The following is a 13,883-nucleotide window of genomic DNA, read 5'->3' as shown; positions in this document are numbered from 1 at the left end:
TTCCAAAGTCTAAATCGTTAATATAAATTGTGAACAACAGTGGTCCCAACACTGATCCTTGTGGAACACCACTACCCACCTTCTACCTACCTTTTACTTATACTCTCCGCGTTCTGCCTTGAAGCCAGCTAGCTAACCATTCTGCTACTTGTCCCCTGACTCTGCATTCTCTGACTTTGTTCATCGGTCTATTATGGGGTACTTTATCGAAAGCCTTTTGAAAACCTCGAAAAATTACGTCTACTGCATTACCATTGTCTATTCTCTCTGTTACGTCTTCAAAAAATTCAATGCGGTTGGTCAAGCAAGACTTTCCCATTTGAAATCCATGCTGACTATTATTATTATACTTTTGGTTGCTAGATGTTCTTCTATTTTCTCCTTTAGTAGGGATTCCATTATTTTTCTGAACACCGTTGTTAAGCTGACTGGTCTATAATTTCCTGGACATGTTCTATCCCCCTTGGCACTACACCTTTTTCTAATGAATTTTTATATATATATATATATATATATATACTAATGCCTCTGCTAACTCTTACCTAGATTCTTTTAAAAAAGGGTAAAAAACAAATTTTTAAAAGCCCTTTGTCTAAATGCACAGAGCATTCATAACAAAATAGATGAGTTGATGGCACAAATAGATATAAATAGGTATGATTTGATAGCCATTACAGAGACGTGGTTGCAAGGTGACCAGGACTGGGAACTAAATATTCAGGGGTACTTGACAATCCGGAAGGACAGACAAAAAGAAAAAGGAGGTGCGGTAGGTCTGTTTAAAAGGATGGAATCAATGCAATAGTGAGAAACGATATTGGCTCAAATGATCAGGATGTTGAAACAGTTTGGGTGGAGTTTAGGAACAATAAGGGGAAAAAGTCACTAGTGGGCGTAGTCTATAGACCCCCTAACAGTAGCAACTCTGTTGGTCGGCGTATAAACCAAGAAATAGTGGGAGCTTGTAAAAAGGGAACAGCAATAATCATGGGTGATTTTAACCTCCATATTGATTGGACAAATCAAATTGGTCAGGGTAGCCTTGAGGAAGAGTTCATACAGAGCATAAGGGATAGGTTCCTTGAGCAGTATTTAACTGAACTAACCAGGGGGCAGGCTATCTTAGATCTGGTCCTGTGTAATGAGACAGGATTAATAAACAATCTCCTCGTAAAGAATCCCCTTGGAATGAGTGATCACAGCATGGTTGAATTTCAAATTCAGATGGAGGGTGAGAAAGTTGGATCTTAAACCAGCGTACTAAGCTTAAATAAAGGAGACTACAAAGGTATGAGGGCTGAGTTGGGTAAAATGGACTGGGAAAATAGATTAAAGTGTAGGAAGGTTGATGAACAGTGGCGTACATTTAAAGAGACATTTCATAACTTTCAAGAAAAATATATTCTCGTGAGGAGGAAAGGGTGTAAAAGAAAAGATAGCCATCCGTGGCTAACTAAAGAAATAAATGATGGCATCCAATTAAAAACAAGGGCATACAAAGTGGCCAAAACTAGTAGGAGGATAAACGATTGGGAAGCTTTTAAAAGCCAGCAAAGAATGACTAAAAAAATGATTAAGAAAGGGAAGACAGACTATGAAAGTAAACTAGCACAAAATATAAAAACAGATAGCAAGAGTTTCTACAGGTATATAAAAAGGAAAAGAGTGGCTAAAGTAAATGTTGGTCCCTTAGAGGACGAGACTGGGGAACTAGTGATGAAGAACATGGAGATGGCAGAAACTCTGGATGAATATTTTGTATCAGTCTTTATGGTAGAGGACACTAAAAATATTCCAACAGTGGATAGTCAAGGGGTTATGGTGGGGGGGGGGGGGGGAGGAACTTAACACAATCACAATCATTAAGGAGGTGGTACTCAGTAAGATAATGGGACTAAAGGTGGATAAATCCCCTGGACCTGATGGCGTGCATCCTAGGGTCTTGAGAAGTAGTGGCAGGGATAGTGGATGCATTGGTTGTAATTTACCAAAATTCCCTGGATTCTGGGGAGGTCTCAGCAGTTTGGAAAACTGCAAATGTAACGCCCCTATTTAAAAAAGGAGGCAGACAAAAAGCAGGAAACTATAGACCAGTTAGCCTAATATCTATGGTTGGGAAAATATTGGAGTCCATTGTTAAAAAAGCAGTAGCAGAACATTTGGAAAAGCATAATTCAGTCAGGCAGAGCCAGCATGGATTTATGAAGGGGAAGTCATGTTTGACAAATTTGCTGGCATTCTTTGAGGATGTAACGAACAGGGTGAATAAATGGGAACCAGTGGATGTGGTGTATTTGGACTTCCAGAAGGCATTTGACAAGGTTACTGCACAAGATAAAAGCTCATGGGGTTGGGGGTAATATCTTAGCATGGATAGAGGATTGGCTAACTAACAGAAAACAGAGAGTTGGGATAAATGGGTCATTTTCGGGTTGGCAACCAGTAACTAATGAGGTGCAGGAATCAGTGCTGGGATGCCAACTATTTATAATCTATATTCACGACTTGGATGAAGGGACCGAATGTAACGTAGCCAAGTTTGCTGATGATTTAAAGATGGGAGGAAAAGCAATGTGTGAGGAGGACACAAAAAAAACTGCAAAAGGACATAGACAGGCTAAGTGAATGGGCAAAAATTTGGCAGATGGTGTATAATGTTGGAAAGTGTGAGGTTATGCATTGTGGCAGAAAAAAAAATCAAAGAGCAAGCTATTATTTAAATGGAGAAAAATTGCAAAGTGCTCCAGTACAGCGTGATCTGGTGCATGAAATACAAAAGGATAGTATGCAGGTACAGCAAGTGATCAGGAAGGCCAATGGAATCTTGGCCTTTATTGCAAACGGGATGGAGTATAAAAGCAGGGCAGTCTTGCTACAGTTATACGGGGTATTGGTGAGGCCACACCTGGAATACTGCGTGCAGTTTTGGTTTCCATATTTACGAAAGGATATACTTGCTTTGGAGGCAGTTCAGAGAAGGTTCACAAGGTTGATTCCAGAGATCAGGGGGTTGACTTATGAGGAAAGGTTGAGTAGGTTGGGCCTCTACTCATTGGAGTTCAGAAGAATGAGAGGTGATCTTATCAAAACATATAAGATTATGAGGGGGCTTGACAAGGTGGATGCAGAGAGGATGTTTCCACTGATAAGGGAGACTAGAACTAGGGGGCATAATCTTAGAATAAGGGGCCGCCTATTTAAAACTGAGATGAGGAGGAATTTCTTCTCTCAGAGGGTTGTAAATCTGTGGAATTCACTCCCTCAGAGAGCTGTGGATGCTGGGTCATTGAATAAATTTAAGATAGAGATTATGGGCCCAAGTTTCCACATGATTTGCGCCTGATTTTTAGGAGCAACTGGTGGAGAACGGACTATCTTAGAAATCGCAATTCTCCACATTTTTTTTTCTGCAGTTCTAGTCAGGTAGAACAGTTTCACTTTGGAACAGAATTATTTCTTCAAAAGGGGGCGTGTCCAGCCACTGATGCCTGATTTCAAAGTTTCCACAGTGAAAACGTACTCCAAACTAAGTTAGAATGGAGCAAGTGAAGATTTTTGTAGAACTGAAAAAACCTTGACTACACATTAAAAAATCAGGCGCCGGTTAAAAATTAAGCATCCAGAACGAGGTTGGGGGGAGGGGGGGGGAAGGGAAGTCATTAAATTCTATAATAAACCCTTATTTATACTTATACAAATATTATACAAATAAATCCAACCTGAATAAAAATTTATAAGCAAAGAAAAGATTAAATAAACCATCTTCCTACCTGTGTGAAAGTGCTTCAGCCAGGGAGAATGCTGCAGGAAGCCTCACAAGTTGAGGCAGCCGTTCGTTCCCGCGGGGGGGGGGGGAGGGAAACGGCTGCCTCAACTTTCTGAGGCTTCCTGCAGCCTTCTCACTGCTGCAAGAAGCCTCAGTGCTGATGGCAATGTGCTTTTATTAAAAAATGTTCAAAAATTAAACAGCTACAAAGAACTACAAAAATGGCCGAGTGCCAATGTTTCTTTCACACTGCGCATGCGCGAACGCTCCAACGCAGGGTTGCCGGCAGGAAAAAAACTAATTTAAATGGTACCCGCCCCCTCCCACTTACTAAATCGGCGCGAGTGGTAGGCTCCGCCCCCTGGGCGCCGCGCCAAGCAGACATGGAGCTGCAGGGCGCTCCAGAATCGCGCGTTTTTTTTCCGGCGCCGTTTTCGGCGTGAAAAACGGGTGCCCAGCTCAGAGGGGCGCCCGTTTTTTATCGTGTGGAAACTTGGGCCCAAACAGTTTCTTAACCGATAAGGGAATAAGGGGTTATGGGGAGCAGGCAGACCTGAGTCCATGATCGGATCAGCCATGATCGTATTAAATGGCGAAGCAGGCTCGAGGGAATATATGGCCTCCTCCTGCTCCTATTTCTTATGTTCTTGTGGAATCCATCCGGACAAGGGGTTTTATCTTCTTTGAGTTTGATTAGTTTATTTAATATATCCTCTCCTTTTAATTTAAATGTACTATTCTCATCATCCAATGTCATGTCAACCTGTTCTATCTCCCTGGTAAACACTGAAGCAAAATAATTATTTAATATTTCTGCCATCTCTCTATCTTGTCTGACGAATTGTTTTTTTGACTTTTCTCGTAATCTTTTCATATTCTTCCTTATCATTAACTTTTTTGTTGTCTGTGGGCCCAAATTTCCCCAGGAGTTGCTCCGTTTTTTTTGGAGCAACTTGATTTTTCTGGAATATCTTTTTAGTTGCAATTCTGGCCATTTCATTTGCACCAGTTTAAGTGAGTTAGTTAGGTTTTATTTTAGTTTTGGTTTTTTTTCCAAAAGGGGGCGTTCCCAGCCACTTATGCCTGTTTTGGCCAGCAAATAGTTGCTCCAAACTAACTTAGGCCAGAGTAAGTGTCCACTTTTGTACGTTCTGAAAAACCTTGCGGACACTTTAGAAATCAGGCGCAGGTAGCCGGGGGGGGGGGGGGGGGGGAGGGGGGAGGGAAGTTAGAGGATTTTCCAAAGCATCAAACACTTCATTTAAAAAAAATAAAGAACCATCATCCATAATAGTTGATAAATCAATCAATAAAATCAATCAATATATAAATCAATAAATAAAAAATACGTTAAAAAATCAATCAATAAATCAAAAATTAAAAGTTCCTACCTCACCTACTGCAGCATACTTAGTCATCCTGTAAAAGCTGATACTATTTGAGATACATAAACATCAAAGGAGTAAGTTCTGGCAAGGCTGCGAATCCAAGAACAAACGGTCCTGCCTTCTGAAAAGAGTGCTACGTTAATATGTTATATATGCATGCTCAAAGTAATTAAGTTTATGTACTGGAGTATATTATATAGACTGTCAACATTATTTCCTTAGCACTGCAAACAAAGTGGCCTAAATCTCCCTGTGTACACGCTCCATACTGCCATGTTGCCATGGGAATTGTTCAGGGAGCGCGGGAAGGCAGCGGCCGGCCTGTGCGGCAGGCCACTCGGCCCGGGATAGGGGCTGCGAAAATCGTGTCGTCCTTTCGGCCAGGGATAGGGTCACCCGGAGACAGGATGCGCTGGGAGGGTCAGGAGTTACTGCGCACGCCCGCAGCTGCCTGCACTCTTTTTGGCGCAGGGCTGTAGCTCCGCCCACCACACGTTCCGATGCGCTGCGCCGCAGGCCTGGAGCCAACGGGGAGAATACGGCGGTAAGAAATCGGTGCCGTTTCTGTACTACAAAGTCCGCGCACCTCATGGAGGTGCGCCGTTCTCGCAGATGGGGCAAACTTGGGCCCATTGTACTTAATGTATGCCTCTTTCCTTACCCTCAATTGTTTCTTTATGGCTTTATTCATCCATGGAGTCTCGTTCGTGTTTAGTTTGTTCTTTCCATTTAGCGGAATTTATTGTTCCTGTACTCTGTTGAACACCATTTTATATGTTCCCATTGCTGTTTTACATCATTTTTTGCCAATATTGTTGCCCATTTTATTTTCCCAAGTTCTATTCTTAGCCCCTCAAAATCAGCTTTTCTCCAATTTATTACCCTGGTTTTCATCATACATATGTCCTTCTCAATTATTATTTTAAAGCGTGTTATATTATGGTCACTCTTGCCTAGATGTTGCCCTACTTTTACTTCTCTTATCTGCTCTGGTTCATTCCCCATTACTAGATCCAATAGCGAATCCTCCCTTGTTGGGCTTTTTACATATTGGGTAAGAAAGGCATCCTGTACACACTGTAGGAACTCCATTCCCTTATTCCCTTTACCTACCCCTTTTGTCCAATTAATATCAGGGTAGTTGAAATCCCCCATGATTATTATTCTATGTTTTTTACTCATTTCCCTAATTTGTCTGCATATTTCTTCCTCCACCTCCCTTCCACTATTAGGTGATCTGTAGACTAGCCCTATTAGAATGATTGATCCTTTATTATCTTATGTCTCTATCCATGTGGATTCTATTTTTGTCTTGCTGATAGCTGCGTCACTTTTTTCTACTGCCATTATGTTATCCCTAATAAATACAGCTACTCCATCTCCCCTTTTCCCCTCTATCTTTTCTAAATATGTTATACCCCGCAATGTTTAATTCCCAGTCCTGATTTTTCTGTAGCCATGTCTCAGTAATCCCTACTATGTCTGCTTCCTCGCATTGTATGATTGCCTCCAGCTCACCTGTTCAATTACAGATACCGTGTGCATTGCTGTAGAGACAGTTTAACTCATTTTTAATAGGATTTCCTCTCACTTTCTGTTTAGCCACCTTTTTGGACTCCTGTTCTTTAACTCTATTTATTCCCTTGCCATCAATGTCCTCGCTTACATTATTCTTCCCTATTCTATTGTCTCCTGTTTTGTTTATAATTAGGCTGGTTATGTTTCTTGTAGATCCCTCCCCCCATCTTACTAGTTTAAAGCCTTTGCCACCTCCCTATTTACCCCTTCCACTAGGACACAGGATCCATTCCGGTTCATGTGGAGCCTGTCCCATCAGTACAGCTCCTTTCTGTTCCAGAACTAGTGCCAGTGTCCCATGAAAAGGAACCTCTCTTTCCCACACCAGTCCTTTAGCCACGTGTTAATTTTCCTGATCTGTCTACTTCGATGCCAATTTGCATGTGGCTCGGGCAATAATCCAGAGATTATTACCCTCGAGGTCCTGCTTTTTAATTTAGAGCCTAGCTCCTGATACTCTTTCAGCAAGACATCCTCTCTGTTCCTACATGAACCACGACAACTGGATTTATCCCCTCCCTTTCTATGCTCCTCTCCAGCCGCCGTGAGATATCCCTTAAGCTGGCACTGGCTAGGCAACACACCCTTCAGGATCCTCATTCTTGGCCGCAGAGGACATTATCTATCCCCCTAATTATAGAGTCCCCTATCACTGCCGCATTTCTATTCTGCTCTCCACCCCCTCACCCCAAACCCCTCTTGGAACAGAAAAGTGCACCTCTCCGCACGGACTGAGAAAGTCAGAGTTAAAGTCAGCTTCAGCATGCCGTTAGATGCTTCCTAACAGCCTGTAGAAGCATCACTGGTGGGTCACTCACCTGTCCTCTCAGCCCCAGGTAGTGCAGGAATCATGCAGATTGGGCAGCAAATAAAGGAATTTGATACTCTCACAAACAAATGTTAAGAAATATATAGTCCTCAAGCATCAATGCACTTGTGGAGTCCCAAGATGCTTCTCACTATCCTGCAGCAATAATCAAATGTAATTTTTTTTTGCATTTATATTGAATCATCATATCAATACTTGCACTAAAGCGGATGACGCTCCACAAAAGTAGATGAGGTTAATCATTTAAAAATCATTTTTTATATATATATATAAACAATAAAAGTATTCACATAGATGATCGGATTAATAATTTACAAAGTAGTCGAAATGCTAAGAGAACAATGAAGGTATGAAACGTACTGAAAACAGAGACACAGTTATTCAGATTCACTAAACACATCAATATAACAAAAAATTTTGTTAACTTCGGCAGGCCCTCCACATTACCAGGTTTCTTGGCCAGTACGAGCACCCCCACTCCCCCTCCGTAAATATCGGGACCTCTAACACCAAAGGCATGAGGCAGCAAAATGTTATCAATGGGTGAGGATGTGTAATAACTGGAGACAAACATACAATGGAATTCTGTAATAACGAGCATTGCCTTGCAGGTTTTCATGCAAAAATGTTTTAAATGTTATAATTTGTTTTATCCAAAGCACTACTAATGTATTCTACATAGTTACAGTTAGATCAATGTTTAAAAAAATAAATTTCAAAACAATTTTGTTTTAACTTAAGAATACAATGCCTAAAAATCAACTCAATAGATTGATTCTAAAAATATACATATCTTGGAAAATTGTAAATGTAGTTTAAAGATCTGAATAATTACAATGACTAAGCTGTATTCAGTGAGGCACGACTTGTCTTCACTCATTAAATGATAGCACACGAGCAACAGAATAGTTTACTGAGATGGCTTTGCAAATTTCAGTAGCAATCAAGTAACATTTGCACGTTTTTTCAAATGCAAGACCCTTTACCAACTAATCTCATTGTGAATACAGTACTCACGTTTTTGTAATTATTACAATGCATTTCAAATAGATTACTTCTATACAGTCATTAATGTTCTATTCATGGATGTATAGACAACTTCTCGGCATGTTTATTTTTTTTACAGGAACACTGGGAGGTTGATGACAAAAATTAGTAATTGAGGTGAAAATCCAGTGTTATTTAGATACAGTTTAGTGATTTTGGACACATTAACAAATGCCTGTACAGTTTCCAACAGGCTAGCATCTGTAAAAAAAAAGTTTCATGACAGGACGTCACTTAATCAGGCTTGGCAAAATCACAATTAATGATTTTTCTGAATGATTAATTTATTATTTATTGGCAAATGTACAGGCACTTACACTGGTTTTGAAGGGATTTGTTTTTGATTGTTTTGGAATAGTTGAAATTGGTAGTCTAAATCTGGAGTACAAATAAACATACAAACAGGGATTTCCTCCATGAGACTTGTCAAAGAATAGGTAATATTCGACTGAACTAATTTGAACAGGCGCCAAAAACAGTAAGAGCCTTTTCATTCCCATCAACTGTCAGAACTGTTAACTACAAAATTATGTAACAGCAGTTTGAACAAAAAAAACTTTTCTAAATGTCCCAATTTAGCACAATTCTAATTTTTGATGCAGCATTCACTTCAGAATCAATTTTGGTAAAAAGCTGATCAACTGAAAAATTAGTACTTAACAAAACCAAGTTAAAAGACGTATGGTCAGAAATAATAATGTTGTTAGAATAAACTTACAAAAGCAATGCAGATGAACAAAGTAAAAATTCCCTTTGCTTTAGTAAAGTATGATTGATTTATTAAGTCTTTCAGTTGTTCAATTTAAACTTCAATAATCCATTTTCCTCACCCCACTATAGTGAAAACCCTAGCACAGCCCACAGACTGACTATTCAAAAGATAAAACATTTTCCCAGTGATTATAGACCAGTTATTCCCACATCTCTGAAGCCTACCGACAACCACTCCAGAAAGCAATGTTTGTGAAGTCATAGTTAGTTCTTGCATAGAATTTTATAGGATCTACAGCACAGAAGCAGGCCATTCAGCCCAACTAGCTCATGCCAAACCTCCTCCCTTTCTGCCCCCATATCTCTCTAATCTCTTCTCCCCCCCATGAATACACAAAGCCTCTCCTTAAATGTATCAATGCTATCTGCTTTAACCACTTCATATTGCACCAAGTTCCACATTCTCACCACTCACCTCTTTAGTGATCCATGGCATCACATTCTCAGCTAGTTGTTCTTATTTGTTACTGAAATATATTTCTCAGGAACTCAATTGATCTTCCCATTAAATATTGCCCACTGCTGTTTTATTTCTTTGTCTGCCAATATTTTTCCCCAGTTTATCTTTCTTAGCTCCATCCTCACGCCCTCGTAGTTGGCTGCCCCACCCCCTCCCCAATCTATTACTTTGCTCTTTGTACTATCCATATTTCTCTCAATTAATATCTTAAACCTTATTATATGCCCAGATTTTGATGAAAAAATAATGGTGTCTGAATGAAGCATGCTAATGCACAAATCGACCAGCAAATTCGAGCAATGAAGACACCCCATGAATTACAAATCGCCACAAGTTGCTGGATGTTTTGTGCCGCTCCATTGTTAGCTTCACAAAAACAGCATCTCCGTGCTTAAACGTCCTGTGATTTTCATGAAGTTGCTACATTTTCACATTAAGTTAAGTCTCGTAATTAACAGTGTAAGTACCCTTTTAATGACATGATAGTTGATAGTGATTGCCAGTCAACCTCTCTTGCTCAGAAGGTGAACAATTAAAAATGTGAGTCTAATTCCTTCAGGTTGTGAATTGTTGTTGGAGATTTTTTAAATGCAAAATTTTAAACTTTTATATTTTTTTCTTGCTTTTCCTTTGTCTTTTTTTTCTCACTCTCTTCTAATCCAGTCTTTCTTTCCCTTTCTATTTCTCTTTCTGTACCTGATTTGATTCTAATTCACCTTCCATCTCAGTCCTTCCTCTGTTTATTTCTTAATCCTTTAATCTAATTTTTTAAGGACCTATGTTTGTCCCGTTGTTCACCAAGGTCCCAGATGCCTTGTCCCGTTATCAACTTGCACTTCCAGCAACTTTGTGGGCAATTATGTTTTTTAATTTAAAAGTGGATGAACAAGTCTAACTAACAGAGCACGCTGCAAGATGCCCTGCTCCAGCGAAATCTGGGCCATTGTGATCGCTACTCCCTAGATGCTCTCCCATGCTTACTTCTTGTTTCCTTTTCACTTGTGGATGTCTGGACCTCTTTTGGTTTCCCTCGAACAAGAAGCTGAGAAACAGCAAATGGCAAGTTTGTGAAGAGCCCAGTTTCAGTCTCTTAGTAGCTAAGAATCACCAGGGCAAGGTTCCATTATGAACTCGTCTCAACTTTTTCTTCATACAATAGTAATTCATGCTTAGCTATGAACCGAATAGTAGAAGAAAGACGGGGCCCAGTTTTCTGTATTTGGGAGGGGAGGAATATGTTTTCAAGATTTGAAATGTTTTTCTGCATATCATGCAATGTTCATATACCACCATTTTAAAATGTTAATAAAAATCTGAATTAATCTTTTTGAGCCACACTGACCGAAAATTCCATTTTGGCTAGCTATCCTTTCTGGGTTGCCAATAAGCTAACTCATCCTTCAGTTTTTGTTCCTGAACATGATATTAGAAGATCGAGAGACAGGGGAAAGAGCGAGGGAAAGAGTGAGAGAGGGGAAGAGAGAAAGGTTGAAGAGAGCAGAGAAGAGTGATAGAGAGAGAGTGGAAGAGAGAGGGAGAAAGAGAGAGCGAGGGGAAGAGAGGGTCAAAATGATGGGGAAGAGAGAGAAAGAGAGAGTGGGGAAGAGAAGAAAAAAAGAGGGGATAAAGGGAGAGGGGAAGACAGAGAGGGGGAAGAGAGAGGGAGGGAGAGATGAGGAAGAGAGGGGCAGGAAGAGAAACTGGGAGAAGCGAATGGGGAAAGAAAGAGATAGGGAGGGGAGGGGAAGATTGTGAGGATGAGCGGGGCGAGAGGAGGAGAGAAAAGGGAAGAGCAGGGGGAATAGCAGAGGAAGAGAAATAGTGGGAGGGAGAGAGACAATTGCAGAGAAGCTAGAGAGAACAGGAAAGAGAGCTAAATAACAGGGAGAATGAGAAAAATAAGAACGAGGGAGGGATCAAATAAGAAAGTAAAACAGTGAGAGAAAAAACAGGCATAGTGCTGCCGATGCCACAATCAAAATGCAGATGATGGCAGGAAAGTTTGCATTTGTATGCATTGCACCTTGTTTGTGCTGTTGCAGGTATGTTGTGTGACCTTTCACAACTGTGGGTTCTGTTACATTGATCAGCTTCTCTCTTATGTTAAGAAAGCAAGGACTATTGAGAGAAGAGCCAAATAATGGTCCAATAGCTGTACATTTAAAAAATGGCAGTAAATGTCGATTATTTCTCATTTTGACTCATGTAACATTTATATATTTTTGTCTTTTAAAAAAAATTGAAAAGATAGACTTGGTGCTATCTCTTACAGCCAAGCTGCCTGTAAATGCTGAATATATTTCAAGACAGAATTGCATCAAGATCAAAATACTTGTATTTAGATAGATAATGCCAAGAAAACGCTACTGATGACTGAACATTTTTAACATTCCTATATTAAAAATTATGGAATGAACAACAACTAGATAAGTACTCACTGGCTCTCAGTATATTTTCCTTGCTACTGCATCGTGACTGGACCTGCAAGGAGAATGGACATTATTTTAAAGTCTACATATGCACGGGCAGGCTCAAACGTACAGACATGCAGTGAGTTATACAGAATAGATCAAGATGAACAAAGCTGGATCACCACGATGAAATGACGAGTTTGTGCGAGGATGCTACAATGGGGAAGCTTATGATTCTTCATCCTAGAATATTAAAATGTAAATGCGTGATATCTGAAAAACCCATCAAAATGGAGGCAAAAGTTATTAGACAGAACACCGTAGCTCAAAGAAAAGTTGCGTCAGATCTGCTGAGCACAAGTAGCCATGAAAACTGCATGAAGGAAGAAAAGGTTGTCAGAAATGAACGAGGCATGTTGCAATAAACCAATCCATATAGAAGGGCTTGTGTGTTCTGGAGCTAACGGTATTCTTTAGAAATAAATACATACGTACACACGCACATACACACGGACACAAAACAACAAGAATTACACCATATATGAATTAGGAGGCTCTAAATGTGAAAATGATAACTGAAAGATTCTAAGACAAATGTTAAAGGCGCAGACTAGTGGACAGTGTTAAGGTGGGAGAAACAGACAGTCAAGAATCTTCACATAGATAGAATAGCAAGGAGCTAGAACTCATAGCGCAAAGCAAAGTTTGCGAATGGTAGCAGCTCCTTTGATCAATAATAGTTACTCGCGAGTTGTATCCTCTATGCCTTCTGAGTTCATCTTTAAGCCCTTCCAACCTATGGTGGAGCTAATGCGTAAACAAAAACAAAAGATTTATAATGAACAGAGAAGCTCAGAAATCTAATAAATTTCTTTAAGAAATGAAATACGTAAACAAAAGAACTAATGAGAGGTTTATTATAGGTTTGGCCTTTTACAGTTTTCAAACACACTTGCTACTAACACACGAGAAAACATGCAAATTGTGGAACCACCAGCATTAACCCACACACAAGACTGGGAAAACAGGCAGGAACTGCTTGCTGATTCAAGCAAAAAAAGGGCATAAAGCACAGAAAGGAAATTAAAAGAACATAAAACAAGTATCAATTTTACTGCATGCTATGTTCCCCACTATAATCCTATTTTTGCACAATGATAATATATTTTTTAAATAAAAAATCATGAACATGCCTAGTCCCAGAGGTCAGTGTCCCTCTCACTTTCTTTAGATGAGTGCCTTTTTACTTTTAGACAGCCCCTAACTTCTGACCTGTCAGTGTGAAGTAATTTACAGATCGGCAGAGTATTGTCTGCACAGGTTGGAATGAATCAAAGCTGAAGTCTCCTTTAAGAAATAACAAGATTGGGATTGACCGAGTTGCCAGAATTATGCATTTTTGCAAGACTAAAAACATACTATGGAAGATTCTTTCAGTTACATGAAAACAAGAATAAAGAATAGAAAAATAATGCTGACACTAAATGAAAAATGGGTGCAATTCCAATTGCTTTGCAATCTTTCGCTGCCGTCAAACTAGGGTGGGATGGAAGGACATCAGTACAACTGGTTTAGAGGACAAAGAAAGCATAAGCTTTTTAATGCACTGATGGTGAAGACTGATGTATTGAAT

The 13,883-nt window shown here is 39.8% G+C and overlaps 1 protein-coding gene across 11 annotated transcripts in view; it reads right to left on the bottom strand.

Annotated features, from left to right (window-relative positions):
* The window catches only part of LOC139263213 (gephyrin), a 903,368-nt gene that overhangs the window by 288,594 nt on the left and 600,891 nt on the right, over positions 1 to 13,883 (bottom strand). For all 11 annotated transcript variants that reach the window (XM_070878953.1, XM_070878963.1, XM_070878956.1 and 8 more), the window contains one exon: positions 12,278 to 12,320. In XM_070878953.1, the coding sequence (XP_070735054.1) occupies positions 12,278 to 12,320 (43 nt within the window). The remainder of the gene's footprint in view (positions 1 to 12,277; positions 12,321 to 13,883) is intronic.

Source organism: Pristiophorus japonicus, chromosome 4 (assembly GCF_044704955.1).
Source record: "Pristiophorus japonicus isolate sPriJap1 chromosome 4, sPriJap1.hap1, whole genome shotgun sequence".
NCBI classification, from domain to species: domain Eukaryota; kingdom Metazoa; phylum Chordata; class Chondrichthyes; family Pristiophoridae; genus Pristiophorus; species Pristiophorus japonicus.
This window is presented reverse-complemented; position numbering and strand designations above follow the sequence as displayed.